Raw genomic sequence first — 27,784 nt, 5'->3', positions numbered from 1 at the left:
TTTTTCCTCCGGAATAGTGGCCCCCATTGTAGTTGATCATCCAGTAGAACCCCCAGGTATGAAAAAACAGTTGTCTGTGGAACTTTCTCGGGACCTACTTTAAATTGAAACCTTTTTTGGGCTGTATCCCCACCTGCATTATATAGGATTTTGTGTTGTTTATTGATAGATCATGATCCACCATAAATTTTAAAAAGGCATCTAGCAAGGGATGGAGACCCCTGGCAGTTCTAGCTATAAGCATTGTCCGCATATAGAAGGATGGGAAGCCCCCGTCGCCCTACATATGGATAATCTACCCCTGTATGATTATCTGTTAAAACTCAGTCCAAATCATTAATATAAAGATTGAACAAAAATGGGGCCAGAATACAACTTTGACATACACCCCTCCTGTTGTCAAAATCCTTAGAGACACGAAGATCCTGAGAGAATCTAACATTGACCTTCGTGGCCCTATGCAGGTCCTCAAGAAAGATGACAATATTGCTCTCTACCCCCATAACCCTCATGGACTGCCACAATTTGACTCGGTTAACACAATCAAAAGCGGAAGGTAAGACCACGAAGGCCAGGTAGATATTTCCGGAGCAAGCAATCGTATACTTACTAAGTACCATAGATAGGTTGAGGCATTGGGCACGGTTGACCACCCCGGGCGAAATCCAAATTGGATATCAGAAATGATCTTATGCTCCTCAGTCCAGGTGGATAATCGTTCTAGTAATACGCGGCCCACAACCTTTACCACCGAGACAAGAAGAGAGATCGGCCTATAGCAGAAAGTGCTATTGTGATTCCCCCTTCTTGAAAACAGGCACCATAGTGGACGTGGCCCAGGACTCAAGGCAGCCATCCCTGGGCGCTGCATTAAACACCGCCAAGAGTACTGGCGCCCAAAATGATGGATGTGACTTAAAAAGGTCTTGGGGAATGCCGTATGGGCCTGGAGCTTTGTTGCAGGTTAGCCCGGCAATACCTGCCTCCACCTCACTGTTCAAAAACCATTACAGGGGCATCTGTAATACTGCCTATCTGATGAGTTTGCTCTGATAGGCGTTCAAACATAGATTTAAAAATGGTGTACCCATTCATCCTCAGTGATGTGGAATCCCAGTTGACCCCCTACTTCATGCTCAAAAAGCGATTTATTAACAATGCTCAGAACCTGGAGCTGTTCCTTAGGGAACTCGACTCTAACAGCTCCCTCCATACCTCCTCCTTCAGGGCACTCTTCTGTTTAGCCAATGAGAGTGTATACTCTTTGTGACAGGCTCGGACTAGGGGTTGATTTCTCGGTATAACATTCAGGGCCTCCCTCAACTTCCTTGCCGCCTGGGAACAAAATGAGTCAAACCATCTGGGAGTTGAAGTAACTACTTTACGTGCTGGAGAACTTAGGAGATTCCCGACTTTGATATAGTATTAAAAGCACTGAGTGATACCTTATATCCATTGTATTTAACCTGTTTTTAAATGATGCATCAGCATTTTAAATCATACCGTAATTGTGCAATGATTCACTTAGTACAACACAACAGGCCTTTCACTGACCCCCCCCCCCCCGCACCCCCCCCCCCCTCCCTATCCCCTGCAGGCGAGCATCAGCCCGGTGCCCCGCTGTGGTCAGTGTTCGGTGCTTGTTTTTATACAACACAATTCGGACAGTGGACCACTCTTATGTTCTCAAAGCACCAACCCACATATCACCAACATGTATATATAGCTTTCAATAAGATAGCGTGCAATTCTCAAATGCTCCCTGTCCTGAGAGCATATCCCAAAACCTTGGGAAGGAAGTCAATATTTTTTGTCAAAGTTGAAAAAGCACCGCTGTCAGAGTTAAATCTCCACTACACATAGGAGATGAATATCGTTGAAAAATGTCCCATTCAGCGTCTTTATATTGGGACATTTTTCAACGATATTCATCTCCTATGTGTAGTGGAGATTTAACTCTGACAGCGGTGCTTTTTCAACTTTGACAAAAAGTGTTCGGTGCTTGTGTTTGCATTGCGAGCACATTTGAAAAAATCTAAAATACAGTGTTCCTTTACGACTTGTTCACGTACGCTTTGTAAACGCGCTTCCCCCATCCAGGCCCCTCTCCCACCTTGTTTGACAGGTTCTCCGAGGCCACTTCTTCCGGCTTGAGGAATGTGCCGCCTGCTTAATAGTCTTGTTGTACTCGTAAAGGGCCTATGAGCGCCATCCATTTCTTGCCCTCGTGCTGTTTTCGCAACTTCTCAAGCTTTTACCTTTGTTGCTCTGGCGTCATCACCTTTTTGTGGGAACCATGCAGTGCACCCCTTTTCATTGCAAGCTGCACAAATGAACTTCTAAGCGTATCACTTTAACAGTGCCCTGGTGCAAAACTAAGTAAAACAAGCAATTGCAATGCAATAGGGCTCGCATTAGTAAAGTTAGAGGTATTAGTATTGTAAATGACATTTTTTATTTATGTTTTTGTTTTGAAAATAGCTAAATTAATAACTTTGTCATTTACAATGCCAATAAAGTTAACTTTTGCAAACGTGACACCTATAGCATTTGTGATGCAATATCTGTTGTATTTACATGACTTAGATGTATTAATATTAAAAATAACAATGGGTTGTATTTTTTTCAATATTTAATACTTAAATAAAAGTTATTGTAATTTATAATGGCAATAGCTTAAACTTTTGCAAATAACTTTTTGGAAGATTATGTTTAGTGTATTTTATTGTGATGAAAATACAAGAACAGAAGTGAAATATTAACTTTTTTTGTGACATTTGTAATAAAGTTTGAAACATTGAGAGAACATATTTGAATCAGTTGTTGAATGGTTGCACAGATTGATGCTGTGGTGACACTGAGTGATGTGGCGGCGACGAGTGATGCTGTAGCGTTCAGTGATGCTGTGGTAGCGCATAGTGATGTTGTGGTGCCCCTGAGTAATGCAGTGGTGATGCAATAGATAGTGAGGGCGATAGATAGATAGAGGGAGGGTGAAAGATAGATAGAGGGAGGGCGAGAGATAGAGGGAGGGCGAGAGATAGAGGCAGGGTGAGAGATAGAGGCAGGGCAAGAGGGCGAAGGATGGAGTGTGGGCGAGGGATGGAGTGTGGGCGAGGGATGAGTGTGGGCGAGGGATGGAGTGTGGGCGAGGGATGGATGGAGTGTGGGGCGGGGGAGGGATGGAGTGTGGGGCGGGGGAGGGATGGAGTGTGGGGCGGGGGTATGGATGGATGGATGGAGTGTGGGGATGGATGGATGGAGGGGGGGATGGATGGATGAGTGGGGGGATGGATGGATGGAGTGGGGGGATGGATGGATGGAGTGGGGGGATGGATGGATGGATGGAGTGGGGGGATGGATGGAGTGGGGGGATGGATGGATGGAGTGGGATGGGATGGATGGATGGAGTGCAGGGATGGATGGATGGATGGATGGATGGAGTGGGGGGTGGATGGATGGAGTGGGATGGATGAATGGAGTGGGGGGATGGATGGAGTGGGGGGATGGATGGAGTGGGGGATGGATGGAGTGGGATGGATGGAGTGGGAAGGGTGGATGGATGGAGTGGGATGGATGGATGGAGTGGGGGGATGGATGGATGGATGGATGGAGTGGGGGATGGATGGAGTGGGATGGATGGATAGAGTGGATGGATGGATGGAGTGGGGGGATGGATGGATGGAGTGGGGGGATGGATAGAGTGGATGGATGGATGGAGTGGGGGATGGATGGAGTGGGGGGATGGATGGATGGAGTGGGGGGGATGGATGAGTGGGGGGATGGATGGATGGAGTGGATGGATGGATGGAGTGGGGGGATGGATGATGGATGGAGTGGGGGGATGGATGGATGGAGTGGGGGGATGGATGGAGTGGGGGATGGATGGATGGAGTGGGGGATGGATGGATGGAGGGGGGATGGATGGAGTGGGGAGGATGGATGGAGTGGGGGGGATGGATGGAGTGGGGGGGATGGATGGATGGAGTGGGGGATGGATGGATGGAGTGGGGGGATGGATGGATGGAGTGGGGGAGCCGAAGGCAAGAATAAACGAGTACAATCAGGGAAGCAGAAGGCAAGAAAATGAGGGCAATCAGGGGAGCAGAAGGCAAGAATTAGGAAAGTTTGAGCTATTGGTCTTGTAAATGACAATTTTTTTTGTGTTGGTTTTGAAAATAGCGAAATTAATAGCTTTGTCATTTACAATGCCAATACTTTTAACTTTTGCAAATGTGACACCTATAGCATTTGTAATGCAACATGTTTTGTATTTACGTGACTTGGATGTATTGATATTACAAATAACAATGGCTAATTTTTTTAAAATAATTAATACTTAAACTTTTGTAAATAACTTTTGTGAAGATTATGTTCAGTGTATTTTATTGTGACGAAAATTCAAGAACAGAAGTGAAATATTAACATCTTTTTGTGACATTTGTAATAAAGCTTGAAACATTGAGAGAACTTATTTGAACCAGTTGTTGTTGAATGGTTGCACAGATTGATGCTGTGGTGGAGCTGACTGATGTTGTGGTGGCGACGAGTGATGCTGTGGCTTTCAGTGATGCTGTGGTAGCACATAGTGATGTTGTGGTGCCCCTGAGTGATGCTGTGGTGGTGCGATAGATAGATAGAGTTAGGGCGATAGATAGCTAGAGGGAGGGCGAAAGATAGATCGAGTGAGGGCGATATAGATAGATAGATAGATAAATAGAGTGAGGTTGATAGATAGATAAATAGAGCGAGGGCGATAGATAGACAGATAGAGTGAGGGCGATAGATAGACAGATAGATAGAGTGAGGGCGATAGATAGATAGATAAATATAGTGAGGGCGATAGATAGATAGATAGATAGATAGATAGATAGATAGAGTGAGGGCCACAGATAGATAGACAGAGTGAGGGCGATCGATAGATAGATAGAATGATGGCTATAGATAGAGTGAGTGCGATAGACAGGCAGAGTGAGGGCGATAGATAGACAGATAGATAGAGTGAGGGCCACGGGTGCCAAAAACCATCCCATATTCAACTTACCGTAGTGGCCTACGCATGTGAGTTGAGCTACAAATTCTGGCAATGCTTTATTTTCAACAAGCTACTCCAAGGCTACATCCTCTGTGGCATAAAACTTTCAGGAGGAGTAGGAAAGTTAATTTACCCCGTGTAAACCAGTTGCACTTACGGTGATGACATTTGGTTACAGAGAAATCATGAGAGCAACACAACATTGTGCTGGACAAAGTGTGCCAAGCCCTCCTAGAAACATAGCTGACTCTTACCTTGGTGAAGTTCAGATTTTAGAAACCAGAACTCAAGTTGTATGATAATCATTTTCCCGACAAATACACGGTCTGATCCAGAGAAGGCTTGCCTAGATGTCCCCAAAGTTGTGAACGATTTGAGGTTATTCACCAGCATGGCCTGCTTCTGCGTAGCTATGCAATTAAAATATTGTAGCAAGTGATCAAACATGTAAATACATTTAGGTTGTTGCCAACACCCAAGGAGACATTTTTAAAGTTGGCTAAAACCAAGAGTGATCTCATGGCATACTTTGAACCAAGGTCTGATAGCTGTTCAGTTGGGTTAAGAATAATATTGACACAACAGAAGCCTACAAGAGTCTGCACAAAAGGTTGTTTCATATGCCATAAGAAGTCTGTCAGAGGCGTAACATTTTCAGCTGGAAAGGACTGTTTGGCAGTGGTGTATGGGCTTACCAGTATTGCCATATATATCCAATTATCTGAGATTTATAAAAGCAGTGCCATCGAGTTGGGTAATGGTAAAATCTGTTACTTAGAGCAATATGAAGCAGAGGCAAGTGCTACATTAAAAAAATATTGATTTTGTAAATTAAAGACCAAATTTTTATTATGCATGGAGACTACACCTTCAGAGATAAGACTTTAAGATTGCGCACATACATTTGGGAGGAGTGCTGGTGAGTCACACGCCCTGCTTTAATCACAGCAGTGCCCCCCTCACTTGCAGATGTTTATTGAGTACATAAATGTTCGGGTGAAATGTGTGCCACCTGGCCCAATGTCCTTGGAGTGCGTGCATGCACTCTCTCTATCTTCCAGTCTGTGTTCCACTGACCTGACCGTGCAAGAAAAACTCATCAAAGATTGATGGTGTTGTCACGTGCCTTAAGTGTGACAAACAAGCTGTGGGGGACAGCTACACGGTAAGATCACGCTACCTGTCCTTCCATACTACCTATTGTGTGAGGATCAATTAAGACTTATGGATTTGTTGTCACAAATAACTTGACATGGGAGAAGCAGATGTTCTCGTTTTTTGGAGACCCACGTATGGGCGACCCTCAAAGCACGCGCCCTGTGCCAATGCACAATGAAACGTGACCGGTCTGCCCACGAAGCATGCTTGTTGACATATACCATACTGACATCCGTTCTTGTTAAGGGGCGCCAGAGTTGCTCCGGGAAAGGACTCTTTGCGTTACACTTGAACGCCCCCTTGCTTTGCTAAACCGTAAGATCAGCACTGAAAACAAGATTATATGAAGAGCGATATGATTTGGCGGGAGTTTAGAGAAAACAGAACTGGATCGCAGTGATCTTCTCCTGCAATCTGCATTGGCCTGCGGTTTATTTTTGTTTGTGATTTGAAATTAAACCACCTCTCTTTGGCTGGACATTAAGTAAAGGAAAAGCTCTTCTAGTTAAAGGGCTAAAGGCAAAAGGAAACACCTGGCCAGGAATTTGAAGCGCTTTGCAAATACTAATATTCAGTGCACTACCGGAAAATGCTTCCACAATAAAGTTCGACTGATTCAGCCCACTTTCTCATTAGAACACAGACGAAGGGCCTGATCACATATCTTTGGCAGCCGAAGAGTGTTTTGACTCGCAGGCAAGTGTGTGCGCTTGCAAGGCCCAGCACAGCGTGTGACTTGTTTTTGCTGCCGACTGGCATTTTCTCAGCGTGTTTTATGGCACACAGTGCAAGATTTAGGAATAAGCATTTTTGCACATGAACATTCAAGGGTGCAAAGTGCAGCGTTACCGATATAGGCATGCATGCGTAGGTATTCTGTGGAGTGTAGGTCCGTTGAACATGCCCTGGCATTGCTGTGGGGATGGGGGGGGGGAAGAGAAATGCACGGCCGTGAAAGTGGCTCTCGGGGCGCATTCCTTTGAAGTGTCGAGTCTGATGCAATTATGCGAGGCAGGCTGGTTAGGAAGCAAATGGCAAGGGAGGGAGGCTGAGGCTTTGATGTGGGGAGTCACAAGTGAAGTGAATAATTAGGGAAGGAGAACTGGCAGGCTGATAGGCAGAAGGCTCAGGCAAGCTCGTGCATGAGGCGGCGTGCACTTCCCAAAATCCTCTGAGAGCCCTTGGCCTTAAGAAATGGTTTGACTGCATTAGGGCTCGTTTCCTATTCCTGCGGAATAGGAAAGGACAAGCCCTAAACAACTGTGGTTCATTTTCAGTTTGGGTGACAGTAGAGAAGAAAGAATTTAACTAATAAGGCATATTACAGTAACATTTTGTACCAGAAATAACAATGGTATATTACGTCTGTTGTTTATGCGATGGAGAAAATGCCACCAACACATTGCTGTATTCCCTAATGTTCAAGCCACCCCTTCCTGCTTGTTTGCGTTGCCTGTGCTGTGCTTGTTTACGTAATGCCCCTGTGGCTGCACGCATTTCAAGTGTGTTTTCATTTCATGTTCGCACTCCATTTGAGTGCATGTGTTCTGTTTTTCCACTCGGCGGGCTTCTGTGCGACAAAGGTGCTTCCTGGACGCCACCAATGCTCCGCATCGAGTACAAGGGGCAACGGGGCCCACATTGTTCGGCAAATTCGCCCAGTGTGCACCTCACTCCCACTCAGGGCAGGGTATTCTTCGTAAGTGGCACTAGTATTACGAGCTCTGCATCACTTGAATATTTCTCAACACAGATGGGAATCATTATGAACAGTCCTGGAATTTTTATTTGAGCCCAATTTCTGCCGCATTCCGGTCCCCTCCTTTCCCAAAAGCGAAGACGGACGGGAATTTGGAATTCATAACTACCCTAAAGGGAGTAGCTGCATCAAAATAGCAATTAGTGTCCACGCTTGTACTGGAACCAGCATTGGATTGGGAAGGCGGGCAGTCGGGCACCGGCCAGTGCCTAGAGGTCACCTGTGGGCTGGTTTTTGTTAGCTCAATCAACCGGCCACAGTGCCTTACTACCTCTTCCCAGCCCAGCAACTGTAATGTGGAGCAGGGTAACGTCGCTCGGTCAGTATTCTCGCCCCTGCAGGCTATAGCTTGGCCCCCAGGGGGCCGGGACAGACGCTCACTTCCCTTCTGTGCTATTAAACTCGGGCGCCTGGCTGGCAGAAAGATCAGACGTTGTTTACTATAACACACTCTTAACTAGGTCCAGCAAGAGATGGACAGCGTGGCTGGAGTAGGTTGCGTTATGGGTGCAGACATGCGCAGACAGGCTTGCCGTTGGCGTGCGCAGATAGGCTGGCCATTAGCATGCCCACTGTGCGCTTCAAAAGGAAAGGTTAGAGTGAATGTTCCGTGGCCTGGCTCCTGCAACTAGAGCGAGGTGCAGTATTATAGCATCCAAGAAAGCTGCGCTATGAATCCGCGATTGGAGACCAACAAAGTTCAGATTCAATACACTAAGTGAAAGAGCGAGCACATTTACAAATCCACCTCAAAGTAGACTAGGTAATGAAAAATAATATCCCAAGAGAAAGCTATTAAAAATAATCAATCAAGTTGTCCTTCTTACTAGCAACCTTATTAAAGTAGAACAAGCTGGTGGCCCTCCAACACAGCACACCACCTAGGTAAATCAGTACATGTTCACTATGTAACCCTGTTGGAGCAATGTAAAGTTAGGCATTCTTGGTGTACTTTTGGAAGTTGACTGTAGACTGAGCAACAAGAGTGATTTACAGGTAAGATCAATATTAAAGCGGTATGTGGGGAGGACTATGGCCAAAACAGGTGATGGGGAAAGAGCAACAACGTTTTCATTGTGATATTAGGAAACCTGTCACAGAAAAAGTCCTGAGATCCTGATAAAAAACAATTATGGAAACCTTTTTCACTGTCTGAATGTTGGTAAAAAGAGAACAACCAGACCTTTTGGTGTGGGTACGTCTGTGTGAGAAACAAAGAGAGAGCAAAGGAAAAAGCATTCATAGAGTGGTAGCTCCTCTGCTAAGGCGATGGAGCATCGCCCCACAGGAAAAATAAAATGATAACTCCACAATATTATAATTTTTTTTTCAGAAGGCTCTGAAGGTGCGATGCCGGGCTGCCCACAGAGCCGGTGGTGAGCACTTTCTAAGTGCGCATGACAGTTTGGCATGCTGTCTTGGGCTGGCCAAAACAGTCATGCACAGTTAGCATGTTCTCCGCCAGGCTGTAATGCACAGCCTGGGTGGAGAAAATGCACAGGCTCCTACTGCCTGTATGAGCACCGAACCACAGTGCTCAGACCAATCACAACGCTGCTGTCACAGTGACAGCAGCATCGTGATTGGCTAGGAGAGTCTGCTTCCTGCTGGACCGAAGAAGATGGACGAGAAGAGGCGGCCGGAAGCCTAGGTAAGTGAATTTTTACCTTTTTCCTAACCTCCCCCACCCCGCCTCTCTCCCAACCCCACCTCTACTGCCCCATAGCATCAGCCTAAATGCCATTGGTGGTTCATCGGCCGAAACGCCGTCCTTTTTAAGGCTAGGATGATGTGGAAATTAGAAGCAGTAATGGTGGGAAGAGATATGTGGTTGGGGTAATTGGAGCTAGATAGGAGATGGCAAGGACTCAGGCAAAATTATACACAACCATTAGCAGTCAGAAAGGAGGCGCTAACAGAGGTGAGAGCTTGGCAGACAGTACAGGTAGACATGTGATGTAAAAGACAGACCAATAACACACAGACAGTCAGTGCTTTTAAGAACAAACTTTTACCTGGATTCTCTGGCAGCAGACTCTGCACCTTTGCTTTGTGAAGTCCCTCTGAGAGCTCAGCAAGGGTTCCATATCCCCAGCTGCCAACTGAGGTTCTGATCCCTGCTCTGGAGCTCCTCGCTCTTTGCGCTGGGAACCCTTGGCTCGGGCCTTGGCCCGTACCTGTCCAAAGGATACAGGCATGTGCAATGGAGGCTCTAGTGCAGGGTGGAAGTCATGGCGGTACTCCTGTTTCAGCCAACGCACTGTTAAGGGCAGGCGGCACCAGGGGGCAACACGCAGCATGTGGGACATCACCCGCAGGTGGAATTCGAAGCTAGATTCCTTCTTGGACTTGTGGCTGACATGTGTGAGTCGGCGTGAGGAATGTGGGTGCTGCCAGGCCCACTCAAACTGCAATGAAAAGGTAAAGATTAATATTAGGGACACTTCAAAAACATCAGTTTACTTCCTGCATGGGCGAGACCATAAAAGGAGAAGCCTGAGAAACTGTAGAAGACATAGGAAACTCATATATTACAAACACACAAGCATCAACAATGTTTCAAACCCAACTCAGAGCAGGTTGAGAATACACTAGGGAGGAAACAGTGGGGGAATATGGGAAACTACCAATCTTAACATAACAGAAGCAGTACTTAATACTTATTATGTGGCGGTGTTTGCATGTGGTGGGCACCAACTCTTATTTTTAGGGAGCAGGACCTATTTTTCATTATGAGACTTTGACCTAGAACAAGAGAGAGGAAGGCAGAAAAGGGAAAAAGAGGGAGGATGATAAAGATAGGGAGAGAGGACAATGGAAGCAAATATAAATAAAAAAGATCCTGCAAAGGTGAAAGACAGAAAATGTAGGGTAAAGAAAGGGGAGAGAGATTGGATCTAGGCAATCATGGATTCAGCAACCTTGGATTTAGGCACATGAGGATATATATATATATATATCTAATTAAACAATGGCCAGAAATGACCATTTTAGCTTATCACAAACAGAGGAGTGAGAAAAGGAGAAACACTAGGAAAGAGGGGACAATAATATTGGCAGAAAGAGAATTTGCATCCACAAAGAAATAATTACTTTCGGAAACACTCTTTCTAGTGGATACTCTAACCTCAGATTCCCCATCTTTTTAATAATCCCCAGGCATCAGACTGGATCCAGAAATCTTCACTAGTACCCCTGCTCACTGGTAGGTGGAGTTGTGCAGCTCCGTGCCAACACCGTCCCGCTCAGGAACTGATATGAGGAGACGCATGTAAGCGTCACCCGTATGTGCTCCCAGGCACAGAGCCATTAGCAGATTGGCCGTGATTAATGTGCAGAGCTCTAGACTGAGGGCCATTTTAGATGGAGAAAAGGAGCCCAGTTCACAGAACAGGGATGATCGATGATGAATCGGCAGGTAGATATAGTATCCACCAGAAAGACCGTTATCGAACGTAAGTAACTTGTTCTTCTGTTGAATACTTCTACCTGCAGATTCCTCACCTTTTGAATAGATTCCAAAGCGGTACTCGGTGGTCGTCCAGTGAACGAGCTAAAGGTCCTGCAAGACCAACTGGGCATAGTGCCCTTCTCAATGGACCTGGCATTTCCAGGCAGTAGTTGTTTCTGAATGTATAAAAGGACATCCAAGTAGCAGACATGTAAATATCCAGACCAGGCTCTCCTCGAGTCAATGCCATGGTAGCAGCTTGGAAAGATGGAATGACCCTGTAAGGTTTCCGAGGGATGGTTCTTGGCCAATGTGTAGTAGATTATGGGACAGACCATGATCCAGCAAGAGATTGTTCTCTCCTGCACTGCCGTGCCTTTTTAGGTCGAGCGTGGGCAACGCATACGCTGCCCTGAGATGCAGTCTGTATTCAGATAGAGACTTGAAGCTCCGCCCACTCTCCGCCCATATTTTCATAGGCTTGTGTCATTGTCCATTGTAAACTGTAGCTGTTCATTGGTCAATAGGATAAGTAGTGCCTCCTTAGTACTGCCTTTAGTCATTTCGTAACCTCCCATGGCGACACCCCCATCTCATGTGTTTTTCCTCAGTAGGCTTTAATTACAGCCTCCAAGTACTATTTTCTCTAACAGCTCTCTCCTAGTGCTTTAAAAAAATATTTATAGCATGGGCACCCATAGCATTTGCAAGAGTTTAAGCTATAGGCATTGTAAATGACAATCCCTTTTGTTTAACCGTTTTAAAAGCAACACAGTAATAAAAGGCATTTTCATTTACAATGCCAATAGATCAAATTCTCGTAAATGTGACACCTATTGCATTGCAAATGCTTGTTTTCACTCCCATGAACCCAACAAAGAGCTGAAAATCCATCTGACGGGCTTTGGTATGATCGTTGTAAAAACCAAGGGCTCTTTTAAGTGCTAACTTTTGGAATTTTTGCTCCTCCTTAGATGGATGAGGCACAGCAAAGAATGCCGGGAGGGTGATGCTTTGTCTGACATGGAAAGGAGTCACCACTTTCGAGAGAAAGAAGACTTCAGGCTTAAAGACTAGGGTCTGATAATGAGTTTGGTGGTTTGGGAGCAGAGCGGCACACCATAGCCCCACTCCTACACTGCCAAACTCCATCACTGCCCACCGCCAAATTACAAGTTGTAATCCGGGCAGGGAGGTCCTGCAGCGATGGCCCACGGCGCTGCCTTTCAAAGGTTCATAAAAAAGCCTAAGAAAGGAATCTCCATGGGACCGCCACAGCACGTTCCAGTACAGCATGGACTGTAAAGTCCAGGCTGTGCAGGAACTAGGGGTGCAGAAAAACACCATGTCCCCCCGATTGCACCCCTGTGGACCGAGGCACCATGGGGCCCTGTAGGGCCCCCTTAGATTCCTCACTGCCACCCTTTTCATTACTACCTCACCACTCAAAAAGGAGGGCAGTGAGGAAACTCATAATATGCTTGGCAGTGCAGCAGCTGCACCACAAGCATATCGTGGTCTCAGACGGCTACAAGACCACCAGGAATTGCGGATCACTTGCGGTATCAGCAGTCCTATGGCAGTCAGTCTGCCAACATCATAATACAGCTATTAGACTGCCAATGCGGTGGTTGCCCCATTGCCAAAGGGGGGTTGGCGGTCCAATAGACCACCAAACTCATAATCAGCCCCAAGTTGTCTGGAAAGAAAGTTGTGTATGGCGGAATGACAGAGCGGGCTTGGAGCCTGCGCACACATAATGTTATGGCAATGAAGAAAACTGCAAATCTTCAGCAATCATTCGTCTAGGTCAGGAAAGACTGGAACTCCTGACCTCCCAAGATGCGCTGTAACCTCCGCCATCACTTTTGTGAACACTTGAAGGGCATTGGGGAGGCCAAAGGGGAGCACAGCAAACCAAAAATTATCCTGCCCCACAGTGAACCGCAGCTAGTGCTCGGGATGTGGAAATAAGTGTCCTGCAGGTCCAACATTATCATCTAATCTCCAGGGTCGGGGCAGACTAGACCTGGGCTAGAGTAAGCATCTTGAATTTGTTCTTCCGCAGGAAGGCGTTGAGAGGGAGAAGATCTAAAATAGGACAAAGGCCTACGTCCCATTCCGGCACAAGGAAGTAGCAGGAGAAAACACCTATTTCCTACCTCCGGGGTCAGAACCTTCTCTATGGCTACTTTAGATAAAAGGGCCTACACTACACTTCTTGCTGCAAAAGGGACAGATGGCCCTCTGTCAGTCACTGGGAGGGTGGTGGGAAGTAAGGTGGGATGAAAAGAAAGGAAACAGCGTAACCCTGCTGGCAAGATCCACTTGTCCCAAGTGATGGTGCCTGGAAGGGCAAACTAGAGGTGTTGTGCCTGTGGCAGTAGGGGTAACAGAGGATAAGGCTGCTCACTGCCTCGGTTGTCCATGTCCCCTACCAAAGCCAATGAGGTGGCAAAACTGCTTCTGAAACTGAGGTATTGGAGCAGAAAGGCCAAAGGAGCGCGCTGTGGCTCTGCTATCTTCAAAGATACAGACAGCTGAGTCTGCCTTTTCACCAAAGAGGCCATAGCCATCAAAGAGCATGGGTAGATTGGACATCCCTGGAGAAGTCCGTAGACCTAATGCAGGCGTGTTTCCTAAAAGTCACGCTTGTGCTAATTGCCCAACGAAGGCAATTTGTGTGTCCAACCCACCGTAAATTGTGAATTTTACTGTATCGTGGTCATACTGAATGGCTAGTGTAATTGTGGGGTGCAAGTCTTCCGGTACAGAAGATAGTATTTAAGCAACAAAACCCTAAAGGCAGGAGTACAGCAGCCCAGTTGGCAGCTGGCGTAGACGGACCATATTGCAAGAGAACTTAAGTTTGCCAAAGGTTTTGAGGCACTTTGAGCTCTCCATCAGGTGGGCTGGCAGGGAAGGCATAGGGGTTGATCCTGATTATGGATATGTGCATCACCAACCTTTCTAGAATGGGATGTTGCATTAGGAAAGCTGGGTCACCTGGGGCTGGACTTGTGCTGCTTTCTATTAGCTTATTTACTGGCACTCATGAATGTGGCTTTCAGCACCTCACTAAAAAGGCAGCAGAGGCTCAGTGGTAGTCTGTTTGGGTTGGAGAACTTCGGTGAGAACATTAGTTTTTCACCTCTATAGTGGCCAGTTGAGGTAAGAACCTCAGCTGCCCTTCAGATCACCACTGTGAAGAAGGCACTTTCTTCAGTATCCGACCCAGGTGGAGAGACTAGACCGATGTGTGAAGAAGAATTCCGTCCACTGACATCTTATAGCTCATCATACCAGTTATGACTTGACTTGACTTGTCAGCATATGGTTGAGCAAATTCATCCTGTTCATCATAAAGGTCATTATCGAAGTCTGTGTCAAAAGGATTGTGGATGACCTGGGCCCTTCCTTGACGCAAGAGCAGAGTATCAAAATCTGATTGGTTGCCAGAAGGCTGCGGACCCTGTGTGATCAGGGTGCAGCCTTGGTTGAAGTTGAAGCGGAGTCAGCTTGTATTCACAGAGGACGATTGGTTGCGCTTTATAGTCGTTGATGCTCCAGGGTCTGGCGACGGTTGAGGCCCGCAATGGGACCAGAGGCTCCAACTGGCACCGAGGGCACACCGAGTTGGAGGTCCTAATGGTTCCTTGGCACTCCAAGATGTGTCCGAGGGAGCTGTTAAAGAGCCAAAAGAGTTAGCATAGCTTCATGAATTTTGTGGATTTGCGGTGGTGTCACCAAGGGATCCAGAAGGAAACTTGCATAGCCACAGGATGAAAGTTGGAATCGGCAGCAAAGAAAATGAGGTTTGGGGGCAAGACCAAGCGGCGCATTTATGCCCTCGCACCTAAGAAGGCCAAGCTCCACTTGGACGTCTTATGGTTCTTTTTAACTTACCCGAGGACTTTGACCATGGTGAAAATTTGCCGCAAGTAACGACTTCGGGAGCAGTAATGGGATGTTCCCTTTAACCTTGACCGTGTGGAGTCTTACAGTGCTTGGTGACATGCAGATTTGCCTCATGGTCCACGATGCTCCTGGGATTTATTAATGCACAGTTGCTGTAGGTCTTGGAGTTGTAATCCGACCTAAAGCACATAAGGCAAATCTGGTGCGGATCTGTCACAGCCATTTACTTAACAGTGTCTACAAGGTTTGAACCCTGTGGTTTAGGTAGTGACACTTTCCCTTGCACACTGGTATTTAAAGTTACATTTTGAGAAAATAGCCTTGTGAAGAGGTGAGGGCAACTTCGGATCCGCATCTGCTGATGCGGAAAGGAAAGAACTGACATCGACACGCATGGATGGCGCATATGAGCGGGTTTGCATGTTACTTCCAGAGCGGAACATTTTTGGCTGCACAGTGCCCCCTAGTGGTATGCAGTGGTGCTGCTGAAGATTTTCCAGATCCAGTCTGATGCCTAGGTAATATATCAAACGTGAGGAATCTGTGGTTAGAAGTATCTATTCACTTGACTTGACTGTTCCTTCTTACAAGCTCTGCAGATCTGGAGGCCGGAGATTCGCATTCCTGGCCCCCAAGCTCTGGAATTCTTTCCCCCTTTCTCTTAAAACTGCTAACTCTTTGACCCTCTTTCGTAAGCTTCTTAAAACTTGGCTTTTCCCTCAATCTGGTTAGTCTCTCTGTCCTCTCTACTTCCAACCAGCGCCAGGAAACCCATGGTGTCAGTGCGCTATAGAAGCACCCCTTACGATACGATACGATACGAAATAATAATTCATCTTATGTAGAAGCTACCTTCAAGGAAGCGAAGAATACAGACATGAAAAAAAGCCTCCTCACCCGTAGGGCAGCGATGTCCGAGGGAAATCCATGGACGATGAGAACCATGTCCCTAAAAGGAGAGAAGAGGGAGTGAGAACTGTGGACTGAGAAATAGTGGCTCAAAACCATTGAAAGGGAAGAATAAAATTGATACACTCTCAAGTATTCTCCAGAACACCATTGGGGGAGGAACTAAGGTTATGCTGTCCAATGGGAGGAATACACAAAATACACACTTCTTAAACAGCTCGTAGAGGAGGAGAAGAGGCAAGGTTGGAAGGACATGAGCCCCTTACAGTACAGGAAATCCTAAAATACACCACTGAACTACACCTCAAAACAGAAATAACTGGTGCAAGCAATGAGGAAATCAGGGTAGAAACCACAAAACAAACTCCTTACCAATCTAAAGAACATGAACAAAGAAGATAGGGACTGAGGCTGCCACAAAATACAGCAGTTGCTGAATATTTAAAAAAAAATAAAGAAACAAAAAACGAGTTAGTCATTTTTAGGTCTGGCCTAGAGATACCGTTAACTGTCTTGCAATCTTTATGGTTTCAAAAAAAGGCATAGTGAAAACACACACATATATACATTCATACCATACAAGGCCTTTCCGTCAACCGTTTTCATTCACTGGTCTGTTAAAGGGCCAATCACATTTACTTTCACCATCCACAGCATACTGCATTGGGCATTTTAGCCACTGGGACTCTGCACTGTGAGTGGAAGCAACTTGCTTGAGCACATCCTTCTAAGAAGTAGTCCATTTAAGTGGCAGGGCTGGTTGGTCAATATCTGCTGTCATATAAATTTTTTATATCATTTTGCAATGAGTTGTTTTATGCCTTTTTTGCAAACACATGCATGCCACATTTAAACGGCAGCATTTTTATTGGTTATTACTTTAAAATTGTAAAGTTTTACAGATTTGATTACAAAAAAATAAATGCAGGGTTGCGAAGACCAGATCTCTTGGCTTTGCCAATGCTTATTGTAGTTTGGTTGTAGTGGCCACTAGGGGTAAGTAATTTATTTTTTGTACATGACTGGGGTACAGAATCACACCAACATACTCTTGTTCTGCTGCATTGTTTGTTGCATTGCCTTTTCAGTAGCTGTGTGTGGATATCTTATCTGAAAGAAACTATTCGATTCCTTACCTTAGAATTTCCCCCAGGCGTCAGACTGGATCCAGAGAATTTTTCTTCATAATACCCTTGCAAGTCGGTAGGTGGTATCAGTCGACTAGGTGTCCGTCGCCGGGATGACGTTGCGGTGACTACTTAGGTGCTGCCCTGCGCGCTGACATCAGTTCTCTCTTTTTCCACGCCAGCTTAGCGCAGATCTGGAGAGACCTTGCCCCTTGGTCACTAATTGACAAAAAAAAATCGATTTTTGATGACGTCTTTTTTGGAATCCTCGACTCCTCGTGTGCAAGAGATGACCCATCGTCGGACCAGATTCAAGCCTTGTGACTCCTGTCACAAGCTGATGCCTGTCCCGGATCCGCACCTCATGTGCCTCTGGTGCCTGGAGCACGACCACGACCCGAAGTCGTGCTCTGACTGTCAGGCCATTGATCCGAAGTCTTTGCGGGAGCGGTCCTGAAAGCTTTTGGAGGCCGGTAGTCGGCTTCGCGTCGCTCCTGGTCTCACTCAAGGAGAAGGTCTCAAGACTGGTCGCGGAACCATCACACCTCATCAAAGTCTTCGCACTCATCGGGTAAGTCAATGCACAAGAAGAAGGTGAAGAAACACAGTTGCTCTTTGCCCTCTCCCTGTAGGTCGGCTGACACGACGCAGGAACCGAAGAGTTGTCTCCGGTGCCTGATTCAGGGATGACTCCGCGCCTCTTTCCGTTTCCGGGAGCGGGGGCGTCCCCTGCCCAGCTTCACGCATTTTACCAAGCCCTCCACTCCATCTCAGCCCCGACCACACTGGTGCGCCTTTGGGGCCCACGGAGCCGGTTGGGGGCCTTCGATGACGGCGGCTTCGGCCCCAGTGCCCCAGGGTCCCCAAGTATACAGGCCTGGATATGGATCAATGCCGGTTAACTTACTCAACCTTTCCCGGCACCGATCCTGGTGACGATGTTTTCGGCATCGCCATGCCCCCGGCCGACTCTGTCCTCAGCTCCGAAATGCACCTGCAGCTGGATCAACGTCAGCCGACATCAGATAGTACTTTTCTTCCCTTGTTCATCCCAGGTGTTCCCTATCGCCCTGAGGGTGGTGGTGAGGAGTGGGAGGGGTCACTGGACCCTTCAGAAGACCAGCTGGAAGAGCCGGACAGGAGAAAGAAATTGGGTGACACCAGTGTTCTGGATACCTCCCCAGACCTTGGCATGCTCTCTCTCCCTACCGTGGCTACTGAGGAGGGAGCGTCCTATGCAGTGGTGGTGCATAGGGCAGCCGAGGCCTTGGGCCTGGAGCTCCCTAAGGAGGCGTTCAGGATTAACCTCCTTACAGAAGTGCTTCAACGGGTGGTAACTTCCTCTGAACCCCTCTTGCCCTTTAATGAAGCCCTCATGGATGTCCTTCTGGGCACCTGGTCCAGGCCCTGCACAGGGGGGCTCCTGTGGAACGGACGATTGCCCGCCGCCACCGCCTGGCGCTGGGCGATCCAATTTTCCTCTCCCAACACCCTTCCCCTGAGAGCTTGGTGGTCCAAGCCTCTTTGTTCAAGGGTGCATTCCCTTCCGCACCCACGGATCCAAGAAGCTTGGTCACCTTGGGAAGCGAATATGCTCTTCCTCCAGCTTAGGGCTATGGTCCATGAATACTGCATGCCTCTTGGGCCGCTATAGCCATACAGTGTGGATACGGTTGCACAGGTGCTGCCTCAGTGTCCAGAGGGGGCCCGGCAATTCTCCACCAGGCAGTGGTGGATGGGAAAGATGCAGAAAAATTCACAATCTGCTGTGAACTGGACACATCCAACTCTCTGGACAGAACAATTGCCAAATCAGAAGACCTTCGACACTACGCCTGGCTGAGGACATCTGGTTTTATGGGGGATGTCAAGGCAACTTTTCTGGACATGCCAGTCGATGGCCGTTACCTTTTTGGTGACAAGGTGGACACGGCGCTTAAACATTTTAAGGATTCTCGGGCTACAGCTAGATTTGCTGCGTCCTCCCGTTACCCACAGTCTGCCTTTCGTCCGTTTCTTGGCTGGAAGGGGCACCCCATCACATCTGACCCAGTCCAGCCACCGGCCCACACAAGCTTACAAGCCTCTGTGTGGCTGCAGATGTGGAACCCAGCATTGCAGGTCTGGGAACCAGCAGACAGGCAAGTCTACACCCCCCCGCACCCCCCCTCCCCGCAGCAGCCTCCAAACTCTCCAAGTCTGTCCTTTCAGGGCCATCAGCGGCAAGTGGGTGGCAGGATTTGCAATCACCTTTCCCACTGGCAATCCATCACGTCAGACAAGTGGGTTTTGCAGACCGTCCGAAAGGGCTACTTCCCCCCTTTGAGACTACCCCTCACTCCATGCCATCGTCTCTCGATCGCATGTCGGAGGATCACTTAGCGCTTCTCCGCCAGGAAGTTTCAGCTCTCTGGGTCAAGGGAGCTATCGAGAGAGAGCCTGTGCCAGAAGTAGGTTGTGGTTGCTATTCCAGCTACTTTCTGGTGCCCAAGAAGAACAAAGGCCTGCGTCCTATCTTAGACCTCAGGGCCCTCGACCGCTTCCTCCGGAAGGAGAAGTTAAAAATGCTAACCTTGGCTCAGGTCCTGCCTGCCCTTGTCTCTGGAGACTGGATGGTAGTGTTGGACTTGCAGGACGTCTATTTTCACATCCCTGTCCTGCCAGCCCACAGGCATTACCTACAGTTCACGGTAGGCAAAAAGAATTTTCAGTTCACCATGCTCCTTTTCGGGCTTATCAGTGCTCCTTAGGTGTTCAGGAAAGTGATGGCAGTGATCGCAGTTTATCTGTGCAGATCAGTGGTTCCAGTCTTCCCCCATCTCAACGACTGGCTGTTGAAGGCAGGCTTGCCCAAGGTGGTCATCTCCCACCTCCAAACGCTGGGTTTCACTATCAATGTGTTGAAATCACACCTGACTGCCTCCAAGTTGCTCCTTTTCATCAGAGCTGTTCTGGACACAGTGCAGTTTCAGCTTTTCCTCCCAAATGGGTCCGGGATATTCAGGCTATAATAACGATGTTTGAGCCTCTATACCAGCTTTCAGTGAGATTGACACTGAGGCTGCTTGGCCTCATGGACTCCGGTATCCTGCTGGTAGATCAAGCCAGATGGCAGATGTGGGTTCTGCAGTGGGACTTGAAGTTCCAGTGGGCGTAGCATCAGGGGAATCTTTCCGACTACTTCCAGATCTAGGAGGGGACTGCGCAACAACTGCAGTGGTGGTTAACAAACCAGGATTGGGTCAAAGGCAGATCCCTCTCCCTTCCCCAACCAGACCTTACGGTGGTGACTGGTGCATCACTCCTGGGATGGAGCGGTCAATTGGGGGAGGCGGAGATCAGAGGAGTCTGGTCTCCGGCGGAGTCTGGTCTCCATATCAACCTGTTGAGCTCCGGGTGATTCGATTGGCGCTGTAGGCATTCCTTCACTCCCTCAAAGGGAAGACAGTGTAGGTGTTTACAGACACCACCACCACCATGTGGTACTGCAACAAACACGGGCGGGGTGGAGTCGTGGACCCTTTGTCAAGAGGCTCTTCACCTTTGGACATGGCTGGAAGATCGGGGCATAACCCTGGTAGTGCAACACCTAGCGGGTTCTCTGAAGGCCAGGGCGGACTAACTCTGCCGTCGGTGTCTGGTGGATCACGAATGGCATCTTCACTCAGAGGTGGTGCAAGGTCTCTCTCAGCAGTGGGGAGAGCCTTGGTTAGATCTGTTCGCCACTGAAGAGAATGCTCAATGTCAGCAGTTCTGCACGTTGGAGTTTCCAAGGCGGCACTCCCTCGGCGACGCTTTTCGTTGCAAATGGAGCTGCGGCCACCTGTACACCTTCCTGCCAGTACCACTTCTACCCCAAATGCTGAATAAGATCAGGCGTGACCGGGCCCAAGTCATTCTTGTGCTGCCGGACTGGGCATGAAGAATATGGTACCCCGAGCTCATGAGCATGGCCATCGATCCTCTGATCAGACTGCCCCTTTGTCAGGATCTTCTGTCGCAACAGCAGGGAATGGTCCTTCACCTGAACCTGTCCAGCCTCCACTTCCTTGCGTGGAGCTTGAGCAGTGACAGTTGACAGCTTTTGACCTTCCTCCTGAAGTCTGTAATGTCTTCTTGGCAGTCAGGCAACCCTCCACTAAGATGGTATATGCCTGTCGATGGAATAAGTTTGTGGTATGGTGCACAGCAAAGGCTGTGGATCCCCGTTCTTTCTTTCTTTCTGAGTTTCTTTTATTCTTGCTTTCTTTGGCCCAGCAGGGCTCTGCTCCTGGCACTCTTAAAGGCTACTTGGCAGCCATTTCTGTTTTTCTTCGTCTCCCAGATCAGCCCTCTTTGTTCAAGTCCCCTATTGTAAGTTGTTTCTTTAAATTGTTTACCTCATTTCTCCATCTCCTTTCATAATGCCTCAGTGGGACTTCGACCTTGTCTTGACTTATCTTATGTGTGCTCCCTTCGAGCCTCTTCACAACTGTCCTCTCAGGCTTCTTACTTTGAAGACTGCCATCACCTCTGCTAGCAGAGTGAGTGAACTTCAGGCCCTTTCTTCTAAGCCTCCTTTCCTTTCAGTCCATCCGGACAAGGTGGTGCTCCGAACGAGTTCCTCTTTCTTGCCTAAAGTAGTCATTCCCTTACACATCAGTCAGACTATTACTCTGCCCACCTTTTTCCTGCCTCCGCACCCTTCCAAGGAGGAGGAGAGACTCCACTGTCTGGACCCAAAACGTGCACTGTCCTTCTACCTTGACCGCACAAAATATTTCAGGGTGGACGATCAAATCTTTGATCGCTATGTGGGTGCCAAAAAGGTTGGGCTGTTCAGATGTGCAGTCCTTTGTATCAAGATTTGTTACACTTTGGCTAAAAAGGATCTTCCAGTGGGGCTGTGTGCTCATTTCACTACAGCTACTGCAGCCACCACTGCTTTGTTGTGCGTAGTTCCACTCAGCAATATATGCGAGCGGCCATGTGGGCTTCTATGCACACATTTATCAGACATTATTACTGCCTGGATAGTCAAGTCCAGAGGGACAGCTACTTTGCACGTTCTGTATTCCAGGATTTTCTGGTGGGGACTTGGTTCGCAGAGCCTCATCCGGGGATGGTATGGCTGGGGTATCTATTCTAAGTTAAGGAATCTATAACTATAGTCTCTTTCAGATGAACAAGTTACTTACCTTCCGTAATGATGTATCTGTAAGAGACATATATTAGTTATAGATTGCTTACCGCCACACCCATCCTTCTCGCTCTGCAAACTGACTTCTAGGGTTAGGGACACCCTTATAAGCCCCTTGTGTGGTGCACCAGTGGTCGGTGTCTTTCATGGCTCTAAGCTTCTGGCATGGAAAGTCATGTCAGAACTGATGTCAGCGCACAGAAGCAGTGTCTAAGTAGGCACCCCGATGTCAACCCTGTGACCATGACACCGACGACGGATGCAGAGTTGACCGACACCACCTACTGACGCGCAGGGATATTGCTGAAGAAAAATTCCCAGAAGCAAGTCTGACGCCTGGGGAAATTCTAAGGTAAGGAATATTTGACTAATATATGATGTCTCTTACAGAGACATCATTACTGAAAGTAAGGAACTTGCTCATTAAGAGTATGTGATTCAGCAGCAGAAGGGCTACCCTCAACACATGATATGATATGCTACGTTACATACTGTGGTCGCTGAATTAAAGGTCTGTAGAAGTATGTCAGAATCACCCATACCCCCATACTCTAGCACTTCTCTGTGTCAGTGGTGAAAACATCCTGTCCTCCGGAAAAAAGTTCTGAAAGGCATTCCCAGTTGAAACATTTCTGCCTCACATGCCTGTTACAGCGTGGGCACCAGTAGTGCTATCCTCTCTTGAACACAACTACTACTAGCTATAAATCCTTAGTGCCAGCTGCCGTCCTCAGGGAGAGACAGAACAGCATTAGTGCATGTTTCTCATCCCACAGAACAATGGGATGAACAGGACAGATATCCCTCCCGCATGCAGAATAAGTACCACATCGGGATCAATAGGCCAGGGGTTCCAAGCTTTACCCACTCCTTCCCTGTGACGGTATCGGTGTGTGCTGCCAGATATGCTGCCAGGAGCTCTTCCACCAAGAGCATCTTTCACGTTTATATTGTGTCTTAGTGGTCCATCAACCATGGCACGTTAGCAGATCCGTCATTTATATAATGAGGATCCATGCACCCCCACTGCAAGGAATGACTACTTTGCTGTCACACATTGTAATTGAAACACTTCTTTTAAAGCGCAAGGATACACAACAAAATGCATGGACTTTTTTGACAAATCGACCACATACTTTATATCAGATACTCAATTTATTGAAATATACATATTAAAAGTCTACAACTAGCCAAAAAGTAAAAAAGCTTTAGTTATGCATATTTATTGTTGTGGGGCTGTGCAGGTTTAGTGCAATGTTTTTATCTCAACTTAATAAAGATGGAACATGGCACAGGATATAGAAAAGAGAAGGCCCCTGGGAGGAAAATACGCAGGCATGAAATCAGGAGAATATAGTACTCTGAAAATAAAAGTTATCCTGTCTGCAGACTGCTTTAATTTACAGAAAGACGTGTCTCTAATTAGTGCTCTAACGAGCCACAGCATGAGCCTAAGGGAGTTCTGATCACAGTCAGTGGCGTAACGAAACTTGAGGGGGCCCCCTTGCAAAGAACATGGAGGGGGGCCCCAAAGCTCCAGACTCAGTCAGGAGCTGGATCCTAAAAGTGGTGAGGCGAAAAGCTGGGTTCTAAGTTGAAGAAGCAAGTGAGTACAGCAAGCACATCAAAGTTAAAGAGGAGTGTTCGTGTTGGCCTTCCAGAGTGGGCCCTCCCCAGCAAGAAATAACTCCCCCCAGCAAGAAACAAAATTAGGTTCAAATGCTGCATTGCATTTACAACATACATATCAAGGAACCTGGTATCAACATTTGAAAGACAGGAGTTCCAATGGTACATTTTACTACACATAGTTCAAGACATTGGGGTAGAAACAAGTCAAGAGATACCAATGGCATAATACGGAATAGCCTGGTTTGTAAAATCCTGTCCCTTCATGGCTCAGTACAGAGCTGTTACTCCTAGGACACCCTTCTGAATACAAATCTCCATCCATACTTATTAGAGTGCAGAGCTCTAGTTGGGATAAAGCTCATATCCCCAGATACTCAATATAGGACTACTCAGATAAGATGAATGAATGAAGTAGATTTATAAAGCTGCTCCAGCAGGAGCGTCCTGGCACTAAGTGTAGCCCTAACTGTTCAGTACATGCTACATGTTAAATTCAGAGCTCTCCACTCAGCAATTAACATGGCACATTACTCAGCACAGAGCCCACTGAACAGTATGGGCCCCCCTCTTCTATACAAGACCCTCTACTCACTAAATGGTTCATTGGTGAGTACAATGCTCCCCATCAGCTCAGAACGTCCTTCACAGCTCCAGTTTCCATGCACAATCCTATCTCTACATTGGCTGGATGCTTCATGTTAGACTTGGCATCCTTGGTGTGGTTTCCCCTTGACTTTTGCGTTTACCACCTGCATTTTTGACTGTGTACGAGATTTTGTTTTTGCTGATTTACGTGCTTTGGACACTTTGCTATTGCTGATCAGTAAACTGCGACTAAGATTGGTTATCCATGATTGGCATATTTGATTTACTTTTAAGTCCCAGCCTGTAAATCAAATGCTAATAGTGGGCTTGCAGCACCGGTTGTGCGACCCACGTGAGTAGCCCTGTAAATGTGTCTCAGTCAGGACACCGCAGTGTCTGCGTGTGCAGTTTTAAACTGCCATGTTGACCTGGCAAGTGTACCCACTTGCCAGGCCCAAACCTTACCTTTCCTTACATGTAAGGCACCCCTCAGGCAGGCCCAAGGTACCCCCATGGGACGTGGTGCAGTGTAGGTGAAATATAAGACATGTACTGGTGTGTTTTACATGTCCTGATAGTGAAATACTGGGTATTTAATTTTTCAATATTGAAAGGCTACCTGTCCCATAGGTTAACATGGGAGCTGCCTTGTAACATTTTACCAGTGTAACTTGCCATTAAGACAAGAGGGAGAACTGGAGTTTAGTCTCGCTGAACTCAGAATTTTATAACACACCTTTTAGTAAAGGTGGTTTTTAAGTTGTGTGTTTGAAAGTGTCACTTTTAGAAAGTGGGCATCTGGGGCCAGATGTAGGTGGCTAAATACCGGTCGGTAACACCGAAATTCAGTAAATTTCATCGTTACCGACCGGTATTTAGCCATTCCCAATGTAGGTTAGGAATCGGTAATAAGGAATCAGTAAATTCCGATTCCTTAATACCGAATCCTTATTGCTCTTGCATTGAAGGAATCAGTATTCCTTAAATGCAATGTAGGTAGCACTTAAACAGTGCACCTCTGCATTAAAGAATCGCTATTTACCACCAACTTCAAGTTGGTGGTAAGTAGCGATTTCCTTTCAAAAAGCACTTTTTTGCTTTTTGAAATGTGCCATGTGGTACACATCCATGCCCTTAGGGCATGCATGTGAGCCACATGTGCACACATGCACATTTCAGGGGTGCAACAGGGTGTCCTCTGGACACCCTGGCACCCTTGAAATACCTCCCGGTATTACCCATTCGGTAATACCGAATGTCTTCCCATTCATTCTTATGGACACAAAGCCCATAGAAATGAATGGGTAGGTATTCCTTATAACCGAATCTCCGATTCAGTAATAAGGAATATTACCGATTCTGTATTTTTTACCGAATCTTTACCTACATAGATTTCTTAGGATAGGATAGGATTTTTTAATACCGAATCGGTAAAATTCCGTATTAAGAAATCGGTATTTCATATTTACCTACATCTGGCCCCTACTTGTTTAACCATTTTATGTGCCCTGCCCTGCCTGTTTGTGTAATCACTGTCTGGCTTTTGCAGTGACAGGAGCTGGGGATGTGCATTCACACTAGACAGACACAAGGGGGTTTGACGTGTGCCCTGCCTTGCCTGGGTGACTCATATCCAGGCTGACTAGACCATGTCTGCATTTAGAGTGGTTGGAGGGGTTTCACTAGCACCTGAATGGGCTGCGTCTCCTTGTCACAATGTTGTCTCCACCTCCTGTGGACAAGCTGGACCAAGGAAGCCAGGACTGGGCTCCGAGACCCCTGCCACAAAGAGAACAATGAGAAAATGGGGTATAAGTATTCGACCTAAAACCCCAAGACTTTAAATCACTTCTCGAAACAAGAGGACCCTGCAGAGAAGAAGAGCTGAAGAGCTTTGTGAGGAGCACTAGCTTTTTTTTGTGTGAGGTGTGGGTTGACCTACAGTTGCTATTTCTGTCTGTGACAGAGGAAAAGGACTGACTCTTTTTGCCCTGCTGTGGTATCCTGCTTGTGAAGAATCTCTAAGGGCTTGTGAGTACTTGCCTCCTGTTTTGGAAGACTCGGGGACATCAAAGTCTTCGACCTGCTTTACAGGAAATTTCCTTGAGCTTTGCTGGAAAGTCCCTTATGGTTTACTGAGAGCTTCCCTGTGCTTTACTTATCTGGGGAGATTTCCTTGTGTTTCTCTTCATGAAAACCTCCCTCTGCTTCGCTCTCTGGAAGCCAAGTGAGCATTAAACATTCGGATAGTTCTGGGCTGAACCTTCACCCGCAGTGTGCAAAGCCTGAAGTTGGAGAAGATCTGGAAGTGCAACTGCAGGTGCTCATCAGCAAAGGCAGCACAAAAGAGTCCTCAGCGTTGCCAGGCAATCGGTGCGGCCGATCGGAGATCCCGGCGTTGTCCAGCAATACACATGGAGCCCCATGATGATGTGGCATCATCAACAGCCGCCCAGCCAGCTCCACTGAGAGGTGTCCCCAGGCGGGATGGAGCAGGATGCTCTGCGGGTGACCGTAGCAGGGGCCCGCCCTTGCTGTACCAGTGCACAGGACTAACATGCCTCAAAACACTACAGGAGCAATGCCTCACGCCTTCCGCCTCTCTGCAAATCTGTTGCAGTCATTTTCTTTATTTGGCTGCATTTTGCTGTGTTGTACGGGCAGGCAGCCCGATTACCTTAAACAGCAACCTGGCACTGGAACGGTGTGATCAAGGATCATTGGCACCACAATGTTGACTACAATGTGGTAACCCTAGAGTTGTTCCTTCGCTAAACATGGCCATTGTTGATGGTGATAACTGTTATTTCTTTTCCTCTTCTGAAGACCGTAGAACAAGTGTCCTTTATGCAGGGCCTTTCCATAATGTGCAGTGGGAGTGATTTTATTAAATAAGCAACCTAAAAGTGTGTATTACAATGTTCTGACTGTAATGCTTATGACAATTGCCTAGTTGGCAAACTGATTATAAATAATGTGGTTGTGGTGTAATGTGTTTATATACAATGTAGGTGATATTGTTACATACTAC

The 27,784-nt window shown here is 47.1% G+C and overlaps 1 protein-coding gene across 6 annotated transcripts in view; it reads right to left on the bottom strand.

The window, feature by feature from the left end:
* LOC147705726 (structure-specific endonuclease subunit slx1-like) overlaps positions 1-27,784 on the bottom strand; it is a 320,040-nt gene that overhangs the window by 65,035 nt on the left and 227,221 nt on the right. For 4 of the 6 annotated variants that reach the window (XM_086932164.1, XM_086932162.1, XM_086932163.1 and 1 more), the window contains 2 exons: positions 16,219-16,270; positions 9,968-10,360 (listed from right to left, as the gene is read on the bottom strand). In XM_086932164.1, coding sequence (XP_086788290.1) covers positions 9,968-10,360; positions 16,219-16,270 — 445 coding nt within the window. Of the gene's footprint in view, positions 1-9,967; positions 10,361-16,173; positions 16,271-27,784 lie in introns of all 6 variants that reach the window. The other 2 variants (XM_086932160.1, XM_086932161.1) reach the window with 1 other exon arrangement.

This window comes from Lissotriton vulgaris, chromosome 7 (assembly GCF_964263255.1).
Source record: "Lissotriton vulgaris chromosome 7, aLisVul1.2, whole genome shotgun sequence".
Taxonomy (NCBI): domain Eukaryota; kingdom Metazoa; phylum Chordata; class Amphibia; order Caudata; family Salamandridae; genus Lissotriton; species Lissotriton vulgaris.
The sequence above is the reverse complement of the archived record's forward strand: the minus strand, read 5'-3'. Positions and strand labels throughout refer to the sequence as shown.